This window comes from Tachypleus tridentatus, chromosome 8, assembly GCF_004210375.1.
Source record: "Tachypleus tridentatus isolate NWPU-2018 chromosome 8, ASM421037v1, whole genome shotgun sequence".
NCBI lineage: Eukaryota > Metazoa > Arthropoda > Merostomata > Xiphosura > Limulidae > Tachypleus > Tachypleus tridentatus.
This window is the reverse complement of record NC_134832.1, coordinates 129,686,352-129,713,716: the sequence shown is the minus strand read 5'-3', so window position 1 is coordinate 129,713,716 and position 27,365 is coordinate 129,686,352. Positions and strand designations below refer to the sequence as shown.

Here is a 27,365-nt window from a genome sequence, read left to right as displayed (position 1 = left end):
TAAGAAGAAAGTTGGTTATAGTGTAAGTGTAAATGGAAACTACTGAGAACCAATAATTCATTATACTGGATAACATATTTCACTACAGAAAATTGTGGAAGGGGGGAAAAAAAAGGGTAGAGCTCATTTAAAATCTGATGTTATAGAATATTAAGAGTGATTTTACAACAATCAATCAAATCAGGTATTGTTTTATTACTACAATTAATGATTGTACATTGATGTGGTATATCCTGTATTGACAAATCCCTTACACACACAGATTTGATGGGCTCACTGTTTATTAATTATTGCTAAAATCTACATTTTAGACAGCTATCAACTCAACAGGTGACATTTGTTTCTACCTTTACTTATCAATTCTAAAATCTTTTGTTGCTTTAAGATATAATACTATCACGAGAAAGTTAATTTTCTCCACTGGATAAATAAATACCCTGTCTCTATTATCACCCAGTCTGCAAGGCAGGGAAGTATTTTTTGGCTAGTTTATTCCCAAACAGAGCTTTCCAATACTCTCTTCTTCTTTTTTCTTAATTTTAATTAGATTTGAATTTTTATGATATCTGCAATTTGAATCATCAACTCTAGTGTGACCAAATTCACATTGGTTTCCAAGCTATGAGGGAATAAAATACATCACAAAACATGGTGGTGGCCACACATATTGCATTGCATAATACAAGATCTTGTTCCTCAGTTTCATAAAGTTGTTTTCTCTGAGGATTTTCTAATTTATGTCTGTATAGATAGCCAAGGAAGACTCAACAAAGCTTGCTTACTTATTGTAAGATGGCTAAGTGTAGCACCTGCTTGAAGTGAACACTTCTGTTATATTTGCAAGAGAACAGTCCAGCCTCTCCACCCAACTCACATTTTGATGATTAAACAGTATTGAGAGAAAAGTTTTGGCAGTAAAGTAATATTTTTTTATTTAGATTGATGACCTAGTACCCCAAATTTAGTCTCATTGACTTTCAGTCTGGTGTTAAACAACTGAACATCTGTTTGTTTTTATGTCTTATTTCATTTTAAAACAAAGTTCAATCAGTAATTTACATTTATAAACAGGTTAGAAAGAAACAAGTGTGAAAGATTTTCTCATATGACCCAAATTATCAGTATATTTTGTTAAAGACATAAAAACCAACTGTCTTCTGCTTGTTTTTATGTTTGAAAGATAAGTAGTAATAACAAGTTAAGTAACTATTTTTTTAGTTAAGTGGATGTCCTGATAAAAGAAGTTGCAAAATGGCAAAATAACTTTTGCTAGACAGGCCGATGAACAGTAAACATATTACAGTTGGTTTACCCTTTAAAATCTGTATCTGAACATTTAAGTTAGAATATGGTAATAGCTTAACATGGTTTTTCACATTTTATATATAACTTTTAAAAATCCATTCTGAGTGTGACTTAGCTCAAACATAAAAATACATAACTGAGAGAAAGCAGGATTAAAAATTCATTAAAATTATAAGTAATACAGAAGTTTTCTTTATAATGTACTGTTTTTAAACATTCAGGAATTTATATAATTGAGATTTTCTGCTTTTTATGCAAACCAAACATCCAGTCCTCAATTTTTTATGGTAGAATATTTTAATCCATTACAAATTAAAGGATTGAGTTTCTGGAAATAAGTTTGATTTAGCCATACATTTAAAGATAAAAATGTTGAAGACTCGTATTTTAAAATTAGTTCCATACTCTTCTACAACACATAACTAAGCAAGAACAATTTGTCTTAAAGTTAATTTATTCTAGTCCAAAATATTCTGTTGAATGTTAATTGAAAGTAAATATAGATACTTGTAGCATATGATAGACATGAGAAACTGCTATTGAGTGAGAAATCAATTCATACTTTGAGAATTACTGTGATAGGTTTTAATTTTAAAAAACGTAATGCTTAAGTTTCTGTATAACACATTATGAGTAGATTGTTCTGTGACTGATGTAGGAGATAATTGTAAGAAAGATTAACTTAGGTGTCATAGTCTTTAACATGCTGATTATGATACCTAAGTAAGTTAATTTTTTTTCTAAATTTTGTCTAATATTATAAAAAGTGTTTGTAAATACTATTGCATTTTTCTTCAAAACAGCAGCAGTTTTGATTATCAGTAATTACTACCATTTTGTTTGATAATTTCTCACTATAAATTAACTGAAAAGCATTTGGTTATAATTATATTTAAAAGATGTTTATTCCTCTTTAGTAAACAATTTCACTAGAGGAACATCAAAATGTTTTAATAAAGACATTTTCATTTTTAATGTTTCTCGACTGATTATAAGAAAGTTCCATCTGTGTTTTAGTTTTATAAAGTGTCCTGTTATCTCTAGTAAAGAACTACATTTCTTTATTGGAAAACTTTAATGTTTTGCTATGTTAAGTAAACATCACAGATGGTAAGAAGGAAGTGCTATTTTAATCCATTAGAACATTATCAAATGTTTTAATCTCTAACAAACAACTACTATGTATTTACTAACAAAACAATAATAACTGTTACTATATATGAATTAAATAACTTAGCTAATCAGAAAAGTCCCATGTGATTGAACACCTAAGCTTTGTTACTAATAATAATTTACTTTTCAGTTCATTAGAAAGTAGTATGGCCTGTGTTTGTAATGATATCCCTGATAAATGCAACTTTTTTTACCCATAAATAAACCTAATAAATGGTTTTTGAATATTTACACAAAAAGCATTGGTGTTTTTTTTATTATTTTGAACTAATGGACTAGAAGGAAAGCAGCTAGTTGACAACACACACTGCCAACTTTAGGTAGCTGTTATAATTTACTTGTAGTCTCAAAATGGGCATAATCTTGAGTTGTAGAGAAGTCATAAGAACAGAAAATTGCTCTTCTAATGATGTTAGTTGATCATCAGTTAGTTTTTAATAACAATTCAAAGCACTGTTACTTTTCATTACGTCACAGATCTACAGCTCTTTTTTGTTTTAGTATTAACAACAAAGTTTGACTTTAAATCTGATTAACACTCATGCCTTTTCTATCTACTTTAATTACCATACAATTTTTTGAATTATCTTAAGATATCTTTATTACATGTCACTAGCATACAGAGATTCATAACATAGCTGTAATGGGTTACATGTAAGGGCTATTTCTGTAAGATACATAATACTAGGTGCATTTATTTATAACAGTGCTTTTGTAAAGCATGCCAAGTACTCACTTTAAAACAATCTCTGAACTATATGTGCACCTGCTAAATTGAAAAGCATTAATAACATCTTTCACTTAATTAGTAAAATTTCTGACCTATACATTAATTTTTTAAACTGAACTTCTTCAACTACAGTAGTAAAAGTCCATTAACCTAATTAATATAATTTATCTATATTACTTTGGAATGTAAAATTTTGAACTACAAGTTGACCTAATTAGCAGGATTTTCTAATTGACAGCATCACTATAAATAATGTTATTTTCTTTACTCCCAGATATATGATACAACTTTAATATGACTAATAAATAGGTAGGATACATGGAGTACAGTAATTTTGGCACACATTTGGTCCAAGTGTACAGTGCATATTTATGGATGATTTGTACTGAAATGTTTGAAAATGTGACCAGTTATAGTCTGCTTTTGCTGTTGAGAACAGAAAATTGTATCGCAACAGAATTATTTATTTTTTATGTAAATCAGACATGAAAAATATAAATATTTTATAACTGTACAATCTTGAACAAGATGTTCTGTAAAGCTCAGCTCAATTATACACCTTACAGAATGTCAAGAAAAACTACATGTAACTAGATTACTTACTATGAATTGCATTGGTAATCATTTTTATAGACTAAAGCTGAATTATTTTTCTCTTATAAAACAAATTTTTTCATAAGCAAAAGCTACATGAAATCAACTAAGATATCGGTTATATCTTTTTTATGTATATTATGCTTGCCAACACTTTCTAAAATTATGATTAGAATTCATTTATTTCAATGTAACCTCCAAGCCTTCATTGGATACTACCTATGCAGTGCCCTTATATCATGTTATAAAACCTTGCACGTTGTTTGTGTGTTTATAAAAGTTTTATATTTGAAAAAAAAAAAAAAAAATCTATGCAAAAGAAGTTCTAGAAATTCCAATGGATCCTGGTTGCAGCTCTGCAGTAGCATAACTGTAATGACTTTGGTAATTCTCTGGTACCTAAGATATGAGAAAAGATTAATAAAAGAATTGAATAAAAATAGTGGAAAATATTTACCTGAAAGCAAGTTTTATGAATTAAGCAAATTCATTATAGGGATACAACTTTTAATTTTTCTGTAGTGAGTGACATGAAGATGTGTTTTTATTTAAAAAAAAAAAAGCCACTGTGTGAAATACAGAATTATAGAAAGAGATTTATTGTTACAGTGGGCTGGCTAATTATTTGGATTTTCTTTTTCTTTGTAAAATTAAATATAAATATATTGAGTGAAAACAGCTGGTTAATTTTATAAAATACCTTGCATTTACTTCCTATGTAAAAGTATTTTGTTTATTATTATGTATAAAGCTACAGAATGTACCATCTGTTTCCACCTACTGAACATATCAGTGTGATTTTGAGCATTATAAACCTACAAGCTTACACATGTTCAGTTGTCTACTATTACTGTCACCATAAGTTCTAAGTTCAAGATTAACGTATGGATGTTTAATGTTAATTTTAAAACATTTTTTGTTGAAAAATATGAATTACCTGTACATTTTTATGTTTTATTGAGCGTCCTTTAAAAGATTTCTTCTTTTTTTGGGTAGCACTTGAAAGAGCGTTACTGTCCAAATTGTTTGTGTTTTTATCATCTGCATCTTCAACAAGAACAGTTTGTCCACTTTTTAACTTGGTGTTGCCAAAATCACCTTGATTGGCCCTATCTAAAAGTATACTTTCTCCTTCAAGAAATGTTGACCTCTCCTTGGTACCAATAATTCTGACTAGATCTGTATTTCTATCTGGTTTCAAGAAATAACTCCTTTTTCCTTGAGAAACTACATCTGTTTCAACTCTTGGCTCTGTTTTTTTAAAACAAAAATTATCTTTATTATAAATCATTTCACTGGCAGAGTTTTGTACAGACTGATTTATGTAATCATACATATTTGTATATATATATATATATATAGCTAACATGTTTCAAAACACCATTATTTAAATGGTTTATATGCACATACACTTGTAGATAAATCAAGACTTAATTAGGTACACACAACAAGAATTAAACTGAAATTCATACAAATATGGCTATATGAAGACCGAATTTATGGTTCTCATGATTTAGGACAACACTATTAGGGCTTCTTGATAACTATGAACTCATTTGAAATAAAAATGTATCTCGGAATGGTTGGTGTGGGTATTAACACTCATTGATAAGCGGAGAACGACGTTCTCCTACATAGGTTATCTTTTTTGTTGTTGTTGTTAACCTGAAGATGACCTAGGGAAGTCGAAACATTGTTCTCTGCTTATCAATACATGTGTTAATACCCATACCAGCCATTCCGAAATACACCATTAGGGTTATGCACCTGTATTTCAAGAGTTTTGTAAGCTTCTTGGAACTTGAAAATTGCAGTTATGATACTGTAAACTGAAAAAAAAAAAAAAAAAAAAATCCATAATTGAACATATTAAAACGAATTTGCTCAACCATATTTTGAGTTTTAGGGGAATGTTATTTGTAAACAGTTTGGTAGAAAGATATAAAATCTGTAGCTGTATTTTCATTCTTTATTTTCTTTGTAACAATAAAATAAGATATTATTAGCAAATGTCCTATGATCTCATAAAATTAAAAGTAAATCCAGACTGGGCTGTTGTGTCACTAATGTAACAGTTACCTTTGTATGCATCAAGAACATATAATAGTGTAGTGCAGTTTAGTCTGGAATCCCTAACATTGTGTTGAATTGGCCACTGGTTTGGTTTGGGATGTAATTTTAAAATGGTAATAATCAACATTTTATTAGAGTAATGTAAGAGTGGTAAGTGTTGGTTACTGACAAGGTTAAATACTTCTATCAGATAACTTAAAAGGGCAAGTTAAATCATATGTATTGACAGTTTTCCAACTATTTTGTTTTTGGACAATCAGAATATTGTTTTTTGCTTTTCTTGACAGATTGCAATGGAATTACGCAGTATGCTTCCATTTTCTTTCTGTAATTATGCAACTTTTCTGGGCCACAGATTGAGAACTGGTGATATATATTATTAAAGACAGGAGTATATAAAAGATACCGTACTACTAAAAACACAATGGTTTGTCATGTTTTCGTTTACGTTCTCATAAATAAGGGATCTCTACTTCAAAAACTTGTTAACTATCATCAATAACCTGGACAATTGTGCTGTTGAACCTCATTTTTATCCTTTATAGTACAATTAAAATTCTAGTATTTTAAGAATGACTAAACCTAAAGGTATGTTGGATTTTTGTCCTAAAAAGGCAGCTAAAAGATATTTCTTTTGAAATCATTTACTAACTTATTTGAATTTTCTGGAAAAAAATTATACTTGGTAGTCAGAGAATTATCACTGAATAAATGAACATGACTGTTCAGATTGATAGTTTCTACAAGAGAAAATTGTGGGTTTGAAATTTTTTATCTTAAATTTAAGAAAGCAAATTTTATTTTATAAAGGAAATTGAAATTTTCATATGGAATACTTTTATAAATCATGTGTCACAGAAAATTGTGATATTTTGTTTCAAGTCCCTTGAATGAAAACTGAATGCATTTTATGAACTAAAAGATTTCCATAATAAATTTTGTTACTTAGTTTCATTTTTATTCACAATCCTCCATTTGCCAACAATGTAGCTACAAGCTTTATGATTGAAGTATAAAATATTACTTTTTGGGTGTGTGTGTCTATATAGATGCACACATTTATTTGGCATAATTAAGTGAATAACACTAACATGTTAGTTTGAAATTATTTTGTAAAGATGCTGCTGCAGATAATCCTGAACTGAACATGCCCCTGTAATATAATACTGTGTCATGGGAGTTAGAATTTGTGGACTGGGAAGAAATAAATTGACATGTATTAAAAAAATCACCCACATTCAGTTATCAAAATAACTTAGTTTTTTGTCTTCAGTATACATATAACAATTTTTATAAGATGTGTCTACAGCTTTGGCCTAAGGAATAAACTTCAAGGAAGTATAACTGGGGGCAACCACATTTAGGCTTAAAAAATTGCATTATTTACATTTGTGTGTTGATTTCATTGTAGGCTGAAACATAAGTAACATATTAAAACTAAAAGCATATTTTGAGTTTTGAAATGTCACATTTTGAAAGTTGTGAAACAATAGGAATTAGAACAATTTTTCACAACATTTTTTGTACGCATAAAGTGTGAATACATACGGGATTTTGATCTGCATTTGGTCTGACTTCTGAAATGCTCTAGTGAATTTCTGGATTGGACCAGAGTATCTGGATTTGTTTGTTCACACTAAAATATGAAACATCAACAAAATCTTAATGTAAAAGACTATATAAAAATAAAAAAGTATTCATTACATCACTGACAAAAACTGCACTATGTAGTAAGAAACTATATATTTCAAATGATTAATAAAGTGAAATCATTTATTAGAAGGAAGATTAGTGAAATATTATGATCCTTGTTTTAATAAGTATGTACTTAAAAATGAATCTCCTAACCTAACGCACCAAGATTAAGTCGCATTACCTACTCAGACTTAAAAAGCCAAGACTAAAATTGCAATACATCTGTCGTTCATGTAATGTGAAATTAATAGACTGAGAATATATAAAGTTAAAATAAAAGTTTCAAGATTAAACTTCATGTGTTCAGGTCAGTCTAATACATTAATATTTAAAATGTTTTTATCTTGCACAATAAAGTTAAAGTTTTAAGCTCACCACATTAATGTCATTACCAGAGCTGGTGGAAAGGGCCTCTTCACTGGTACTTCTGCTATGTAAGTGGTTCTACACCAGACAGAAAACAATACTCATTTAATTAACAACAGAGCATTGTGTAACTAAGATAAAATCTGTCTTTGAATCTTATGAAAGAAATATTTATTCTACACCATGATTACCTTTACAAAGTATGCCTTATACACGTGAAACAAATATTTGCTTACTATAGCCTAGCACACTAGTATGTATGGTTATCTCAACATAAATAATATTCTATATTAGTAAGTACAATCTAAGTATTTTTATTTTATTTTTGTTAATAAAATTTTATCCATATAATGTGTAGTAAAGCAAGGGTTAATAAAACAAAAATGCTGAACTACAGAGTTAAGAATGTTTAAAATTAGCAGAATATTGAAAACAAAAGTTCCCAGTATACAGAAGTAAAAAATATTTTTTTTTATAATGTAAGGTAATGAAATTCATTTTTTATCAAGTGTCAAAAAAACTTAATAATCATTACTTACTCTCAAGTAGATAAGTGTTTGATTGAAAAAAAAACATAGTGAAAGGCTTTTTAACTTTTTTTTATGGTTAGACACTGGCAAAAATATATTTATGGTGGGACTGCTAACTAGTAAGCCTAAATTCCAAAGTAACATTATCTGAAACTACTTACTGATGTGACCTGGGTAGGTGAATATTGTCATGGTTTGATACTAGTGGAAATTGTATATCTATTTATTTGTTGTATATAGACCCATAATAAATAAGAAAATTTACCTCTAATTATAATAATCAGAATAAAATAGAGGCTTAAAGAAACTTCTGTTATTATTTAAGCTGCAGAGAGGAGTCTATGAGAAGCCTTTTCCTGCATGTAGAACTTTTCCAAAAGTTGTGAAGATCTGTGACATATTTTTAGTGTGCACCCAAACCACCTAAAAAGATGTCATCCATGAGGATTAATCTTGGAAGAATGGGGAAACATAATAATTGAGGTTTGTAAGAAAGGTTTGAGGCCTGGCAAATTAGATAATAGATGAGGAGATCCATTACTGAACTCCCAAGCCACAGCAACTTAGTGAATAATAGCTCCAGCCCTGGTCAAGGCCACTGGTAAAAAGTGGAAACAGACTGGACACATCCATAATGGATGTTTTCTGCCAATAAGAGTTTTTTGTGTATTATATGAGGCAGTAGTCACCCACAGGCAAAGACCATGTTCCATTGGGCAAGGTATGAGTTAAAAGTTTCCCTGTTAACTCAATGTTAGTTTGCAAGAGCTGGAGTCAAGCAATTGTACAATGAGCACCATTAGTTGGAGGAGTTGCATCCATCATAACATGCTTTAAGGTGTTCACTTTAAACTAGTCATGGAAAAGAAGAATCCTGCATTGGCAGTTGCAGAGGCAACTCCACCAACAGATGGTGTAACTTTTGTGATTGTATTGTGGTGGACAAACCCAACTGGAAGGTAACAACCAGCAACTCTCACAGTATGGAAATTTGACACAATCATGTCTCTCTTCAATTGACAGGGCGATACAGGTCCTTCCATGGGGTACATGCTGCAGCATGGTCTGAACACATGCTAAGACAAGGTCTGCCTGTACTTTGCATCCCAGTAAAGATGGTAGGGCTATGATGTCCAGCCAACAGCTTATCAGATGCCCACTAACCCACAGTATCAGCACTTTGTCAAGTAGCAAAGTAGACTACCGTTATAGCCACTAAATACCAACTTCATTCTGACAAATTCCATAAATGTTATGGGAGAGAATATCCAGCTTAGTCAAGTATTGCACACATAAAGGTAACTTCCATTCTCTGTTCACAAGTTGACATCCTTGAGGTGGACATACTACAAAGTCTGTTTTGCCAGTGCAGTGGATAAGTTTGATGTTCCTTGGAAAAGTAATCCAATGCTACCCAGTAACAGTGAACAGTACAAGTGTATGTATATGTAGTAAAGAGAATAATGGTATCTTCATTTGCACACCAGGTATTCTATAAGTATATAAATAATATGGTTATAGAAGCCATGCACAGAACAAACTGATTCCTGTCAAAAAACAAAAACACAGAAATAGTGTAGGAATATATATATCTTATAATTGATAAAGACATAGTGTTGCTTATATTATAATTATGGACAATCAACTAGCCACCTAGACTCTGAAATTGTTACAGGTATAATAAGCGAAGTGGAACTAACTGATGCTAGCATTAGTGCTGGTGTAATGTCTGTCACACCTCAACTGAGGGCAAATGTAAGGCCCGCATCACATCTGCAGACATTGGCTGATGATCATCATGACAGTTTGAACCACACAGAGCAAGAGCAACTTAAAGACATGAGTACATAACCATATGGATAATTTGGTTAAGCAATAGTGACTTGGTGCCATATAAACACAACACCTTTTTATAGAAGTGATTGTAAATGCAAAAAATCTATTCTAATCATTGTTAACAGCCTTGACCATGCTGCAGCTAGTGGTTTTCACAGCTCTGCTGAATTAATACTCCAACATTTATAGAACATATACTTAAGGATATTAAGATGTAATGTGTACTTGTGGTAACATTCTATAATGGCTCTCATTGTGAGTAATGTGCTGTGGTGCCAAGACTCGTACCTTGGAGTTTGCAAGGGATCACTGTGTACTTGTCACCAATTGTTTCACAAGGTGGGCTAAAACATATATGTGATTAATACACTAGCACAGACTGCAGATGTATTTGATGAGAACTGAACAGCTCAATTCAGAGCACTGGGGAAATTCACATGGATCATGGAGGTAACTTGAACAGCCAGTTGTTTGCTAAATTGTCTAAAGTAGTAGGTGTAGGGAAGAGTCATGCTACAATTTATCAGCCCTAGTCTGATGGTTTGGTGAAACAAGTAGTACCAATTACATTGCAGATGCTTGCAAAGTTTGGTAATCACAACAGTACTGTGACAAATAGTTACTATAGATAGTTATGACACATAAAACAATGAAACAGGGACCAGTGTTCATAAAACTTGCTCATATTCAAACAGGAAATGTTACCCCCATAAGAACATGATGTATTGTTTTCCATCAGGAGAAATTCCCCTCAGTACCCCAAAGAGTTGGTGTAGTATTTGAAATTAATGACAACGATCCAACCAAATACACCTGACAACAACTCAGGAAGGCACCGTGATGACAGAAATGCTATGATCAGATGTTGAATGAAGTTATTCTAAGGTAGTTATGAGGCATAGTTGTGATACTTGTCAGCTGCATGAAAGCAACATGGTTCTAATTGGATTAGTCTGTGCTTGATGATCTGGGAAGCTAATCTCCTAATGTATGAGCTACAATAAAAGAGAAACACTTAAACATTGCAGACAACCTCTTTATACATTGGCTGACCTGAAGTGTGGATAAGATTTGGACAGGTCAGAGGAGGATAAGGATAAAGCCCAGTGTCACCTTGCCCTACTTGATGATGGAGTGAAAGGTGTAAATATTTACAGGAGCCTTTGGTGAACCATTTGAGGAATTACTGGAACTGGAAATGACTTCTAGCTCCATTGGCAAGCAAATCATCAACGTTGTCCTCCTAATCCTCATGGATGGAATTGGTCATCAAAGCTAGAATGATCATTAGGTTGAGAGCATGATGATTTCAAAGTTAGTAGCATGTGTTGCTTTACAAACTCAGGTGGTGCACACTGTAACGTATGCACTACATTTTGCAATTTCTATGCAATTATTAAAAGTAGAATGGTCAGGTAACTGGGATACTACTGAATGAAAGAGTGATGTAACCCCTTCCTTTCTGAGCTATAAAGTATTATTGGAAGCATAGTGAATGCACTACACTTTAGAGTTACTGATTGATCAATAAAGATAGGAAAGTTGCTGATTTCTCCAAACATGGGCTGAAAGGAAGTGGCATTCTTTGGTTTTTCAAGCTATCAAGTAATATTGAGATATCTTTTATGTATTACATTGTGAAATTATCACAGTGTTATCGATAATTTGGTCAATCGTGATTGAAAGGATGTTATGATCCCTTGCTTTCCAAACTGCTGAGCGAATTTTCTGCTGTGAAATGTCATTTAAGAGGTTAGGTAAATAGTGAGAACTATACAGAGCATATCATTTAGTGGTTACTAGAGTTTTTGTAGATCTTTATGCAAGGTACTGTGGATCTGTTATCAGTGAAGAACCCTGGCTTTTTCCGAGCACATACTAGAGTATAGCAGAAATTATTTGATCTGTGATGACGAGAAAACACTTTCAGAGAAAATTATATATTTAAAAATGGCTGGTATGGATACAGAAGGCACTAGTAGAGGAGCAAACAACGTTTCAACATTTTTTGGTCATCATCAGGTTCACAGATGACCGAAGAAGGTCGAAACATTGTTTGCTCCTCTACTAGTGCCTTCTGTATCCATACCAGCCATTTTTAAATATAAAAATTGTTTGAATTTGAATTTTGGTAAATAAACTTAGTCTGAGAGCTTTTTATTTGTCTGAATTCTGCCATTGTTTGTATATTTTGTGAAGCTTAAAATAAAAGTTAATGTGGTGGTCCCTAGTTTTTCTTGCAGTAGTTGGAGGTAAGCTGGATAAATTACTGAAGTATTTGATGGTACATAATGGTGGCAGTTGTAAATGCCAACGTGCAAATGTCAACAAAAATAAATGTGTCAATATAGGGGTTTAAAATGTAAAATTCACTCCTTCATAGATGTTTTAAACACCTTAAAGTAAATCAAGCAGCTATGTATAGAGAATGATAATAAATAATGAGACAAAAATAATACAGGTAATAAAATAGTGAGAGAATGGAAACACAAGATTTGATCTTGATGGTAAGAACTAAAATATAGAAAATTAAGTGTGATTACTAACCTGAAAAGTGTTACTAGAAATGCAATGTACCTTGATTTTCAATAATGTTGGAAGAATATTTAAATTTTGAGGTGAGGACATTACGTACATTTGTGGATTTTTCTTGGAAAAGCCAATAGTAATAGTTTCTTACTGTGACAAAAGAGGGGAAAATATAAATTTTATCTGGAGTTTAATAGAACAGTTTCATGCTTATTATTAATGAATATTATACAAATATATCTTGAGTAATTTGAAATATTAATAAGTGAGTGAAACTGTCAATGGTACACAGAATCCATAAATGATGACTAAAATATTGTAAAAAAGTATATACATGTGGTGTACCCATTTAGTGTTATATTTAGTAGCATTAAGAATATTTTCATCAATATGAATTGCAGTAGTTTTGATAAGCAAACAGTTCTACTGCAAATTTCCAAAATGTTATTTCATTAGAAAATTGTTTTGAAACAGGAATAAGAGCTGGCTTCAAGTGTTGTATTTTCTTGCATTGTTAAATTTAATATTTTATATGTAATCATTAAAGGCTATTCTCTCATTTTATTCTTCTTTCATGATTAGTTTTTAGTTAGTCTTTCCAACCTTTAAACTGGGGTGGGGGTATTTTCTTGCATTTTACTTATTTTCAGCTTGTATCATTGTACCTGCCCACTGTGTTTTTTACGTTAAAGAATTAAATATGTTCTGTATGAAAAGGCTTATTTTTGTGATTATTTATTCCTTATGTATCATTATTATGTGGATTTTAAAACTTAAAATTTTAAATCTAAAAATGAACTGCTTTTAATGAGTATGTTTTTATCTTTTAGTGAAAGTCAAAAGATTGTTCTAAATTGGATTTTCACTTAGACATTATTAGGAGTATTATAATGTAGATTTCAGTTTAAATTATTGTTAAAGAATTTGTGATTATTATGAATAAAGTTTAATGTGCTATGCAACAAAGTTGTGAGTTTAAAGGTTATTGGTTTTAAAATTAAGTTTAATTATTGGTAAGAGGAGAAACAAGGAAAGTGTAGCACACATGTATATCTTTTTTACTTGCTTTAGTGATGTGGAAATAACCATATTTTTTCAGTTATTTAGTTTGTGTTGTAATGGTGACAAAACATGAGCCAGAAGCCCTTATATTAGCGTGTTCTAACTGCTACGTTTCTATATTATCTATAGTATATGATGTCTCTTACAATTGAGCTACTACAATAACATTTACTATCTGGGTTAGAATGATTGGCATTATAATATCCTTTGCTGGCAGGTTATGATTTTGGCTAATATAACAGCTGACCAATGCCATGAGGAAACAAAGATCACATGGTGATGTTGTCAGTTGGACAAATAAAGTGAAATTAATTATTAAATTCGTGTGCACTTCCTTTAGCCAGTTTCTATGAGTAAGTCTCAAGTGAAGATATCTTTAAAGAATAACATGTTGTGATTGATTCTGTAGATTAATCCTGAGCAAAAGAAAGCTGTGCAGATAAACAATTTTCCTCAGATATCTGACATACCCGAATACTAGAGACTACTCTACTCGAGAAATATTTTTGTATATAATTAAAATATTTCTTATTTCACAGGTTTTGTTGAATGTAGTTTGTTTTTTTCCCCATCAGACTCCTTGGAGCTATAACCTTTATGAATAACACTGGCAGAGAATGAAAAGGAATGGTTTAAGTGAAGACTAGGAGATATACTCTCTGTGTTCTCAATTTGTCTTCAGTATCATAAGATTTTGGATGTGTTGCTGGGTTATCCCAAGTGCTAATAATGTTTCTCACGGTCTGAGGTATGGGATGGCAAGGAAAGATCATGGTGGCATCAAGTGGGATGAATGTTCCAATATTTACTCAGGGTGGTCTCTGTGAGACACCAAGGCACTTCTTTGTAAGCCTAGGTATCACAAAACACTGTTTGAGACACCTGTAGTTGTGTTATGGAAGGGGCACATTGGGCAGTGTTTTGTGTTTCACTGAAATGGCCTCAGGTGGAATAAATGATTTCCTGTTCCAATCTAGAAGGTAATAAAGAGCCTTCAAAGTTGGTAATGCATACTGTTAATGCTCCCAACTGCATCAGACAGCTGAGAAGTCTGGGATGTAATAAAATGTTTTGTCACACTCTTTATTATGGCAACAGTGGCATGCACTACTGCATGCTGAGTCATCCAGTATTAGATAAACAACAAATTTTACGAAGAATGCAACATCCTGAAAGTATGGCATTTGATAACATATGAAGTTATTTCATAATGGCCTTCACTCTAAAGTGATTCTTTGATGAAGATACCTGCATCTCTGCACTTTAGGGGATGCCTAATTTTCAACGTCCAGAGATGCAGGTATCTTCGTGAATGTTATGCCACTTGAACCAAAGTTCATCCATTTCAAAGAACACACTGCTTAAAATGTTCAAAGAATTGATGAACTTATACTACCCCCTTTTAATGTAACAGGCTTATCTGTTTTACATTACGCTCATAATGAAATGGGTGTGCTGACAGGAACCTGTTAGTTTAAAAGGGGGCAATAAAAGTTGATCAATTCTTTGAACATTTTAAGCAATCTTTTTCTTTGATATGGATGAACTTTGGGACAAGTGGCATAATATATGATAAGTCTTAATAGTACTGTGTTTAATATATATAACACTTGGATGAAAAGCAATTTGACAATTGTAATAGTCCTCAATGAGTTGTGGCATAGAAGAATTGATTCTTGAAAGAAGAGAATATCATTTAAAGTTCAAAACATGTGGATGAAGCCCTCAGTATCACATGGCTGCTTATACATATTGTTTATATTGCAATGAGATTACTGTTTGTGGGAATGTCCATATTCTGTTAAACAGGAAAACCAGGTGCATTCACCTTTCATGCCAACAAACACATAAACAAAGGTTGGTAACAAGCAACAACAGCTACAGCACCTACTACACCAATCAAGCTAAAAGAATTTAGGTTTGATCTGGCTATCAACTGGAGTGAATGCAGCAGTCATATTGCATCTAACATAGAAGTCCAGAAAAGCAAAGACTTGGCATTACATTAAATGTGCTCATAATGATACACTTGCACAAGACCGAGGTTTTAGTGGCTACTGGAGTAACCACAATCTTACTCAAACTTGCTGTGTAACACACCCTCCATGTTAACAAGTACTTAAGTCATTTGGTTAAACACTTTATCATGGTGAATACTGAAGCGAAAGGAGCATCCTTGACTTTGTCTTGAAAACATTGCATGCTGAACAAAAGTAGTTTAAGCATTCACATTTTAGGGATGAAACCTATTGCAAAAAAAATGTTAGCCAGTATTGGTTTTACAACAGGTAAATTATGTATGTTTTTTTTTTCATCAGCAGTATAGATAGGTGCTAAATTGAGATGTTAGCAGACTGAATAATACAACCTTCAGAACACTCTATCATTTCAGTAGTAACTGTCAAAAAAAATGGAAGGAACACCAAATATTTGTGTGGATTTTAAATGAGTGAATGCAGTATCACTGTTTTGCCTCAATTGTGATAGATTAACATCTCAGTCCATTGGAAGATACCAACTGATTCAGTCCAATAGACCTTTTTTTTTTGGATATTGGCAAGTTGAACCAGATGATGAAAGTAGATATTACACTGTTTTCAGCAGTCAAGACAGTGTATAATTTCTGCACCATACCATTCAGTCTGTGTAACAACACCACAACTTTTGAGCAGCAATGTAACACGCACTGAGAAGACTGATATGAGAGAGGAGATATCTATATGGATGGCACACTTGTCTTTCATCACACATTTAAAGGTGTATCTGAAAACCTGAAACTGGTATTCTAGTACTTCAAGAAAATAGACAAGAAATTAAAAACAGGAATGTGCATATAAAAGTTCAGTTTCTTAATGGCATGGTTCATAAAGATGAAGCATCCATTAATTCTTTAAAAAATCTTGTGATCAGATACTAGACCCTACCTTCCAACAAATGAAAACTACAGCTTTTGGGGTTTTTCTCACATTATCAATGGTCTGTGGCAAAGTTATACAAGATAATTCCACTTCTGTCTTTACTGACTATGATTCACATGTGTTTTTTTTTTATAAATTCATAAGTGCAAAGAAGAGTCCAGTCCCTAAAACCTATCTTATTTGAAATATCAGTGTTGACTTATCATCATCGAGATTCTCCACTTGTCCTCGGCACAGTTGCCAATGGTAGTGAAATTTGGGTGGTTTTGTCATAGGTACAGGAAGGGGTGAAGCATTTACCTGTTTTTGCTAATCATTCACTGAGCACTCCTGAAGGCTTATACTATATGAAGAATAAAGAACTGCTTGTAGTTGTAATATTTGTTAAACATTACCACCACTATTTATATCCATGATCTTAGGGAATTCTGTATAGAAAAGAAAGTCAAAAACAAGAATAAAAAACTGCAATTTTTCAATAGCAATCTATGGGCTATATAGAAAGATTGTTTTAACTATGTTGAAGAAAATTATATTTCACAAAATTTCAATACCTAAATAATTCTGTAATTCTTCATCTTTGAATAATTAAAATCTTACATCATAAAAAATGTGTGAACAAATAGTCTGTAATTAGAGTAGAAGCAAATCCCATGTTTTCACTGTGCTGAAAAAAAAACTTGTTTTCAAAGTTCTGTTAATATATATTATCTAAAACAACAGCCTTGACAACTGAGCAACAGTGAAAAATGTTTCATACCATGTGAGGTGCTCTTAACCAATCACAGCAGAGAATTAAACCTGGGATGTAAAGTCGTTCAATGTTCCTAAATCCTACTTTAAATTTGTCTTATGCTAAGTAAGACCTATTTTAGTATAAAAACTGAACAAGTGTAGTGAATTACAGTGGCAGGTTAATAGAGGTAATTTATAAGAAATATGTCTGTAATAGCTAATACTTCTAAATAAAAGAAAAATGAAGTACAAGATAAAATAAAAAAAATATTTTACAATGGTCTAGGGATAGTTGTAATAGAATTTATTTAGCTCTATTTATAAGTCTAAATTACCATTTGATTAGGTATGATTTAAGTTTTGTAGAGTTAGTGACCTGTATAAATAATCATCAAGTGCCAGGAATTGAGATCATTGATAAAGTTTTTAATTGTTTAATCAATCACTTCTGTAGGCTTATTTCCATAGTTTTAATAGCACAGCCCCCAATGGTAAATCTGTGGATTAATAAGCTTAAAACCAGGTTTCAATATCCATGGTGGGCACAGCAAAGACAGTCCATTCTGTAACTTTGCACTTAACTATAAAACAAATTAATTTCATAGTAACCAACTACAGTTTATAGATTTAAGTATGAATGTGCCACATTGCTTACTTAGGTACACTACAAAATTGATGAATATGAAGATTTGGTAGATTTACAATCAAATTTACTGAACATTCATTGTAAGTACAAGTGCAGAACTAACACTTGATTAATTGTGAATTTACTTTGGTTTAGTTTTAGGACTTTACAATGCATCAAATCTGAAATGGGAACTGATCTATTGGTAATATCAATTCCAGTGTTAAATCACCTTGAACCTAGTCATGCACAACATCATGACAGATGAATCTGTATAATATGAGATAAACAGCAAACTATCTGAAAGTTGAACCAGATAGGTTCATAGGTTGAGAGATCATCAAGTGGGTAGGGTAATTCATTACACACTATTACTTGGAGAAAACGAGAAGATGTCTAGTCACCAGTTACAGGCAGGGTTAAATTGCTGTAATTTCCTACATCAAGGAGGCTTCTCTACTGTGAGAAAATATCTTTATATCTTATTGGGCATTATGTTCCTACCTCAATAACAACAGACCAATTCTAATAGGTTACTGCCCTGAGATCAGTTTCTTGTCTTGTTAGGCTGTATGGAGTTAGAATCAGTTCTGAACACTGAGTAATTAATGTACTGCATAAAAATTAAAATGTGTTTAAAAATAATACCCAGATGGTTGCCCACAGAAACAATGGAGTGTGTATATTCAGTGGGAGAATTTCACTAATCAACAGGAAAAGTAGAAGAAATGAGAAACTGAAATTTAAACACTCAGCTGGTACACAACACATATAAAGATGCATCAGGTTTTTGCTATCATCATACTGTAGGTTACTGTAATATTAGTAGACACAAATATTGTCTTGAGAAGTGCTTTGAGTTTTATAACTTCATATTCTTCCCTGAGACTCTGAGGAATTCACACTCACATGCTTAGAGAAACAAACACTAATGCAAGTTAAAATCATGATACTTAAAGTTACCCACACACATTAAAATCATCAGTGTGTACATTAATAACATTGCACATCATACTAAATTTTAGATGTTACTGTCTGATACCCCAACCTGGGAAGAGGGTGGAACTTTTAACAACAAAGGTTTACATTCTGCTCTCCATTGTACAGCTATCAACCTTATTTTACTTAGCTCTACTGAATCAATCTTCCCTTGAAAATGCTTATTGTAAATATGAATATAACACATGTAAGATGGGTCTTGCAATAAATACCAAAAGATGCATCATGAAGCCCTGAAGTTAGCAATCAGACTGGATTACTATCAGATATAGTGTGCCTCAAGGATCACTACTCTTGCCAGTCCTCTTCAACATCTTCACCATGGATCTAACCAACTTGACAGTCCAAACAAATGCAATGTGCTAACCTTTACTGATAACATTTTGATGGACAGAAGAAGCACAAAGATTCAATTAAAGGCAAGATGCAACCATCTCGCAGCATAATGAGTAGATAATGCAAGGACAGAGGAATAATCATCAAAGCCATAGCCATGTTCTACTTATTCACCAACAGATACGCTGATGAGGAAGAACCATCACCATTCTTTTCAGCAGCTATCCAGTAGCACAGCAGTATGTCTGTGAACTTGTAATACTAGAAACTGGGTTTATATGTCTGAGATGGGCAGAACACAAATAGCCATTGTGTAGCTTTGTCCTTTACTTCAAACCAGACAAACCTTTTTGGATTACTTCTATTTGGAAGAAGTGATAAAGTGGCATTATTAGAACCATGACTGATAACTCAAATTACCAAGAACATCTTTGCAATGAATATCGCAGCATGAAATGGAACTGAAGAAGATTTCCTGCTTATGTTCTATCAGTCTTATCCACCTTTCTTCAGTTATGCACTGTTAAAGATCTGTACAAGGTATATACAGCTAGATAAGATTGAAAAAATAAAAAAACACCCATTTAAAACTGATCCTCATTTGTACTTTAGCCATCTATTAGGTCCTATTACACCTCACAAGTCTCAGCAGCATTACAAAGAGCCAACAATACTGACAAAGAAAACCTTCACAAGAGTTTTGTGGTGTAAAGGCCATGCATTCTATCATAAAGCCACTGCCCTTTTCGTGTGGGATATTCCAATTTCAACAACAACATTAAAAACACCAACCAAGCATGGAACTGTCTAAAGGCACCTCAAGAGACTGGGAGGTGGACAGGTGCCATGCAGCCACATTGAAATAATTGCTCAGCACCAGATTTCAAAAATTTCCATGTGGAAAACAAGTGGTAGCATTAGGCTCTACATAAATCAGCCTGGATACAAAATCTAAAGTTGGTAGAAGGTGACTTTAAGCATCTACTTAGAGATATTGTGGGCAGTCAATTGGTTTAAGTACCAAAGATGGATCCTGTACCATAAATTATTAGACAGCAAGTTGGGAATTCATTAACTTGTGGAGTAACAACATACTACAAAAGTCTGGAGAGCATCCAAACTTCTCGGAAGTGGCATAAAGATGAGGCTAGAAGCCACAAAGCAAGCTCTCCTTTGAATTTCTGAAGGCCATAAACTGCAAGTAGACGATGTTATTAACATATTATTTATGAATGGCTCATGAGCAGTACTACATACAATTCAGAATGATTGGTCATTCCCAGACAGATAACAGAAAACATGAAGCATTATCAACTGCATGGTAAGACCATCACCTAGATGTATGTGTCTTGGTAGGAAAAAAATAGATGAAAAAGCTAACAAAAAGAAAGAGAATTACACCTCTATATCAAATCTGATGCAAATGTACTGATAGAATATTGACCTCTTCTCCACTAAGAAGGCAAAAATACCAACCATGGGAAAATATTTATCAACACTCAAAGGGAATGAGACTGTTGGAAAGTAAAGCTTAATGTAACTGGGAAAGGCAAAAGATAGGAAAGTATTAGGAGAGCATACTACCAGGTCAATGTTAACATCAGTAAAGGAACTCTCTTCTATCTACTGTGGGCAACTGGTCTCTATATGAGAGATTAGTGTCTATCATCACCACCCCTGGGATTTCCATCTTCTACTCAACTTTTGATGCTGTATTATATTTTTCACTTATTGTATTTTCATCGTTAGTTTAAAGTATTGTATTGAGTTATTTTGATTTCTTGGTAGCTAGTTTGTGTTATCTTTTTGTAGTTGTGGTTCGATGTGCATCACATGAGGATTAAAAAATATATATATATATATATGTGTGTGTGTGTGTGTGTGTGTGTGTATATATATAAGTTAATTTTGTGACACGATTATTAGCATTTAATGTTAATGTTCAGGTCTGGGAAGATCTGGAGATAAGTAAAGTGGTGATTTTTGTACCTGAAACTAATATTAATTTCAGGTATATTCATTAATTTTTTTATATTTTTGTACAATTCCTGCATGTAGTTAACCACATTTGTGTTGATATGTCATGATCTTGTAAACATGTGCTAATCCTTTTATAGATGTAAGGCTACATACTGAGACCTTTGTTTTTAAATCTCAAACTGACATCCAAGCATTTTTGTAAGGACTTAAAGGCAGGCTACCTATTAAAACAGGCAATAACAAAACTTGTAAGATCTGAGGATGGCTTAGAATTAAATGCAAGCTATTGGTTGAAGTATCTAACCAATGATCTTGTGCAATTCCTTATTAAGGCTTTGGCTTAGTATAAAGGTGTAGTATTTCTATGTTCTAGCTTTAGTTTTCTTGCTTCAGTTGCAGCAGCCAGACAATAATGACACAAAATTAGAAGCCAGCTCGCAGTTTGATAAGTTAGGTATTAGTGTTCATAATAATATTGTTTGTCCACATGGGTTCATTTATTTTTTTGCTGTGGTTGTTAAATTTATTCTTTGTTTAACAATCCTTAACTAAGATTTTTAAGGATGGTTTTGGCTTTTATGTCAAGTGTACCTGAATACCACACCAATTCTGAAAGAAAAACTCCACGTGCTTTTGCTAAAATGAGTAGCTGTGCTGCTAACATAAGAATACACCCAACCTTGTAGCAATGAAAAATGTACTCCTGTCCCTAAACATCTTCTACAGTTATGTCTGTATTGGCAAAAACCAAATGCTATTTTATGGTGTGTATATATATTCATAAACTCACAGGTCTTTCCTAAAAAACTAATAATTTTCTTTTCATCTTCCTGTACTTTTGTTATCCACATACACAGTCAAATAATTAATTTTATTAATAGACTTAAAAGTTTTAGCTATGAGCCACACAGATTTAGTACTTCCCAAGTTAAATATTTCATATACTGTTAAGACTGTTTTTAATTTATTTTCATTAAATAATTAGGTATATTTACCTACCTATTTATTCTGGGTTTACATCTCACTTCATTTACTTATCTTTCTATTTTGTCTTCATTTGAGCCTCAACATTCTCAATACAAATGGTTATGATTGTACAGACATTTTGATGTTTGTAAATATTGTTAAGCATTTTCAGTAGGAATTTGTTGAAAATGAAATGGATATCTTAAAAATTTCTATAAATATTATTTATAACTTCTGTTGGTTGTGTTACTCATTATTAGACTATGTTTTTGGCCTCATGAATAAGTTGAAAGTTTTATCATGGGGCAGATGGCATACTACTTACAAAAAATCTTCCATATAGTTTTTGTACTTCAGTTTTATTATGGTTTACCAATTGTAAGGATACATAATACTTACTGAAGGACTTCAAAGTAGTGTTCTGTACATTAGCAGACTGTAGGGCAACTGCCTGTATACTGCAACTGCCATTCAAAAGATCCAAGTAATTCAAATATCCCAAAGAAAACTTAATGCTTGTACTTTAAAGAGGAATTGTCTAGACTTTATCAAAAAAAGCCACTTACAACTTTAATTTCTATTTAGTAATTACATTGGTAATACTCAGTGTTATATAATAACATATACATTAATTTTATAACTCACTTGTAATGCTCTGTTTTATTTTCTTTCATTAAAGCTCGTTTGAAGCTCGTGACCTGTCAAGTCAAAAAAGTAAACATAAAAAGGTGACAATTGTTCTATACCAGCAACTGTCCTCTAGCAGTTGTTGAATTTCCACATCAGTTTTATCATGGTTTGGTATAGATAATGTAATAGTTACTGAAAAACTCCCAAGTAGTTGTGGTGCATCAGTTTCATCATGATTTGACACTAGTATGAATAATGCAGTACTTACTAATATACTTCCAAATAATTTTGTTTGGTACATCAGTTTCAAAATGGTTTGACACTGGCACAGATAATGTAGAACTTACTGAAAGACTTCCATGTAGTTTAGGTACATCAGTTTTATTATGGTTTAACAATGATAAGAATAATGTAGTACTTACTTGGACATTGTGATGCCAAAGTGACCTAACTCACAAATAATGAACTTGAGTAAATGATCAAACCATTTCAGTTTGTTTTTTTTAAAAAACAGTGATCAATACCAAATGTATGTTCCAGTTTTAATCAATAGACATCACTGTTACTTGTAAGGATTTAATATTTTTGTACCACTAAACTACTCAGCATTATTAAAAAAATGACAATTAGTGGCTTAGGTGACTTTTGCTTAAAGCACATTTTCCATTAGGGTTGTTTTTTTTTAAATGTCAAGAAACAATAATAAATAAATTGAAATTTCAATACATTCACAGAGATTTACTAAAAACAACAACTGCACAAACAAATATTTTCATTCTAATAATTTGTGGCTACTGTTGTATCACTTGAGATGAAGGGAGTAAGGTTAGTCTTCCTAATTACGGAAATCCAACTCTCCATCAGAACTGTCCACATCATCTATTTTACTCTGTCTAACCTTGAAGGTACATACATATACCATAAAAGTGAACAAATGTGTGATAATAAATGAGAAATAAATGAGATAGAAATGTATATCTACATGCACATGTAACTACAGAACATTCAACACCTTACTTTTATCATTTTTAAAATGTTGTTCTACAAAAATAATTTAACTTACAATGGTCATTTTTGCATAACTGAAATCCCCAACAGCATGAGTGTGGGTTGGAACTCTCCAGTCTAAAGGGATTGCATTTAGATAATTTTTGCAAGAAACACTAGCATTTGTTAGTCAAGAAAATACAAAAAGTCATTTTTGGATTTTGTGAGTTAGGTCACTTTTGCATAACAAAATCCAGTTCTATCATTGTTTGACAATGGTAATTAATGTTGTACTTACTAAAGATCTTCCAAATAGTTTTAGTATATCAGTTTATCATGGTTAATATTGGTAAGGATAATGCAGTACTTACTGAAGGACTTCCAAGTAGTTTTGGTACATCAGTTTTATCATGGTTTAATATTAGTGATGGTATATCAAATGTTGATTCCAATTCATTTAAAAATGGCAGCTTTTCACATTGTTTTCTCTCAGGGTAAGATAATGCTTTAACCATGGTGTCAGTAAAAACAGGGAAATCCTGAGGATGACTAGTAGAGAGCTTATTGTTTATATGAGTGTCATAAGTGCATTTTGATATGTCATTGCAACAGTAATTAGCAGAAGAGGAAGAATGACTCTTTATGTCATTACAAGATTCTTCAGGGATTTTCTGTGTGAGTGTTGAAAGAAAGGACCGAGTTGGCAAATCTGGTGGCCACTCTGGACTAGGATCAGCTTTTACACTACACATTATGTTACCACACTTTCCATCACAACTGGAATTAATCGTTTTAGTTGGATCATTGCTTGAACACTTTGGTACTTCATTTCCTTCAGCAACAGGTCTGCTGTTTGATGTAGCATTGTAGGAGATTCTGACTAAATGACCAAATTGACCAACAGGCAGATAGTCACTATCTGACCGTATGATATCTGGAAATATAGCAGAACACATTTGATAAGACTATCTAGATTGAAAAAAATCCTATTATATCAAGAGTTTTAAATTATAAACTACTATGTAATAGGTCCATAAAATACACTGTCCTATCACAAGTATCTATACATGTAGTCACAGATGGTGGGAGGAGCCAGTATCCTGCTAAAGCAACACACTTCTCAGTAGATCAAAACATTTTGCTGTGGTTCTTGGAACATATAATTGAACTTAGATATACAGATAATCTGTAAACTTGTCTCAAACTAAATGAGGAGAATGAAGGACATAAGCACTGAAACATCCCAATCAAACTTTTAACAGTATAATGTTCATATTATTGCAATCAGTCTATCACTTCAAATTTGAGTCACTCCATAAATTTTAAAATTTCCTGTTGATAAACTTTGAATCAAACAAAACGATGCAATTTATATTCCAGTTCTTCCAAAGTATTATATGCATGGAAAGCATGCAGCACAAACCTCACAGGTGATATCTATCCTTACACAACTATATTAGAAAAGACCTGCAAAACATTTGGAGTTAAATTAGAATCTTTATGGCATAACTTCCTTAAATACACATATATCTAGAATAATACAAATGGATTCTAATCTGAGACAATCAAATCTATAAGTTCACTTGTGTTAGGCCTGACATTAAGTATGCTTTTATTAAGTATGGCCTACATTTGATAGAGATAAATCAACACAGTAACTTTTGCATGATTTTTTCTTTAGTTTAGTTAGAGCTAAACAGTACCACACTTAAAACTATCAATAAACTTATAATGCTATTCTATGACATAACATTAGACATTTTTAAAAATTTGATGAGCTTTTATTGTAATTTCTTTTCAGGCACCCTGTGCTACTATACCAAGAGTAAAAGATACAAAAACCTATGTTACCTTATTATTGTCTATGTTAATGCTCAAGATACTATCCTTGGTGATAGTAACTGTGTTACCAAAACTAGCTTGCTGTAATTAATAATAAAGATTTTACCTTTCATTGTGCCAAATGAGTATCAGTTTTTAAGTTTTTTTACTCTTAAGAAAGCTTTTAACATGTTGTTGTACAACAGGTCTACTAAAGTATACTTGCATCTGTTTTTTTTGTTTACATCTTTTGAAATGAAATGTGCACTCATCTGCACATACATAGTAAGGTGTGCATGCATTTTCAGGACAGTCAAAAGCTAAGTATTATTATAATAGATTAACTGCACTAAAGTTGCTGTATGTTTGTTAAAAGGCTGATTTGTAACACTTTAACACAAGTCTAATAAATGTTTTTTATAGATTTTACTTGGGATTTTGGAAATTTTTAATTCCTTAAAAATAAATGATGTGTTGAGCAACACAGTTTTCCTAAACAGGGTGAAGAATAAGTTATTTGCTGTCTTTTCCATTTGCAAACACTACTGGAAGTTTTGTGATAATTATATATTTAGTGTCAGCAACAACATTAATGTAATATACAGAGGCTGATTGATGTTATTATGACTTATGAATAAATTATGTTTCAATATATAATTTTACAGTAAAGAATTATGTATTAACCTTCTTAAAACTACATTTATCACTCCCAAAAAAACATCCAGTTTCTACATCTGCCAACATTCAACAAAAACTAACTTATAGAGAAAACATGTTGAAGAGTTTACTAAACATTGATGAGTGAAAGAACATAGCAAGTTTTTGTAACCAGTGCTTAAGGCTATACAACAGCAATGGAAGATCGCTGTTGTAACACTGGTTTCTTTAATCATGGTTTTATCAAGCTGTAGTTTATAGGTGGTGGTTATGATTTTGCTTTTCAGTTTAATTATTACATTTGTTATCATTTCATTATCATGCATTTGACTACAAAAAATTACCAATATCATTCATTGAGAACTAAAAATGGGAGCAAACATTAAAACTACATGTTCAAGAAAGCTTTTCCAAACATCTTTACTTGTATCTTGTGCCAAGCAGTGTTTCTCAACCACCAGTCTTTAGTCAGCAGCAGTCCAAGCAGTACATCACAGACATCTTGCTTGTCCATGGGATTTCACAACAGAATATTTATAGGCAAATCATAATGTTTTTTTCATTCTACTTCCAATTTTGTGATTTGTGATAATTTAAGGGTGGGGGAAATCCAAAATGATGGGAAACACTGGCCTAGAGCAGTTTGCTTTCTTTCTGTGCCTTCAGACACCTTTCTTACCGAAAAAAAATAGTGAATGTCACTAGTGCTTTTCATATACAACAGCAGTATTTACATTGTCAATAACAAAAGTTAAAGTACAGACTACCTGAAACAGAGCCACAAAGTTATAAGATTGTTAAAGTTTTAACTTACATAT

At 32.1% G+C, this 27,365-nt stretch overlaps 1 protein-coding gene across 2 annotated transcripts in view; it reads right to left on the bottom strand.

Annotated features, from left to right (window-relative positions):
• Nucleotides 1-178: 178 nt before the first annotated feature.
• LOC143223482 (uncharacterized) overlaps nucleotides 179-27,365 on the bottom strand; it is a 130,116-nt gene continuing 102,929 nt past the window's right edge. Inside the window, exons 10-15 of one of the 2 annotated variants that reach the window (XM_076451525.1) lie at nucleotides 24,441-25,003; nucleotides 23,098-23,150; nucleotides 7,963-8,014; nucleotides 7,424-7,511; nucleotides 4,740-5,053; nucleotides 179-4,201 (exon numbers count right to left, since the gene is read on the bottom strand). In XM_076451525.1, the coding sequence (XP_076307640.1) occupies nucleotides 4,112-4,201; nucleotides 4,740-5,053; nucleotides 7,424-7,511; nucleotides 7,963-8,014; nucleotides 23,098-23,150; nucleotides 24,441-25,003 (1,160 nt within the window). In that variant the 3' untranslated portion in view covers nucleotides 179-4,111. Of the gene's footprint in view, nucleotides 4,202-4,739; nucleotides 5,054-7,423; nucleotides 7,512-7,945; nucleotides 8,015-23,097; nucleotides 23,151-24,440; nucleotides 25,004-27,365 lie in introns of both variants that reach the window. The other variant, XM_076451526.1, reaches the window with a different exon arrangement.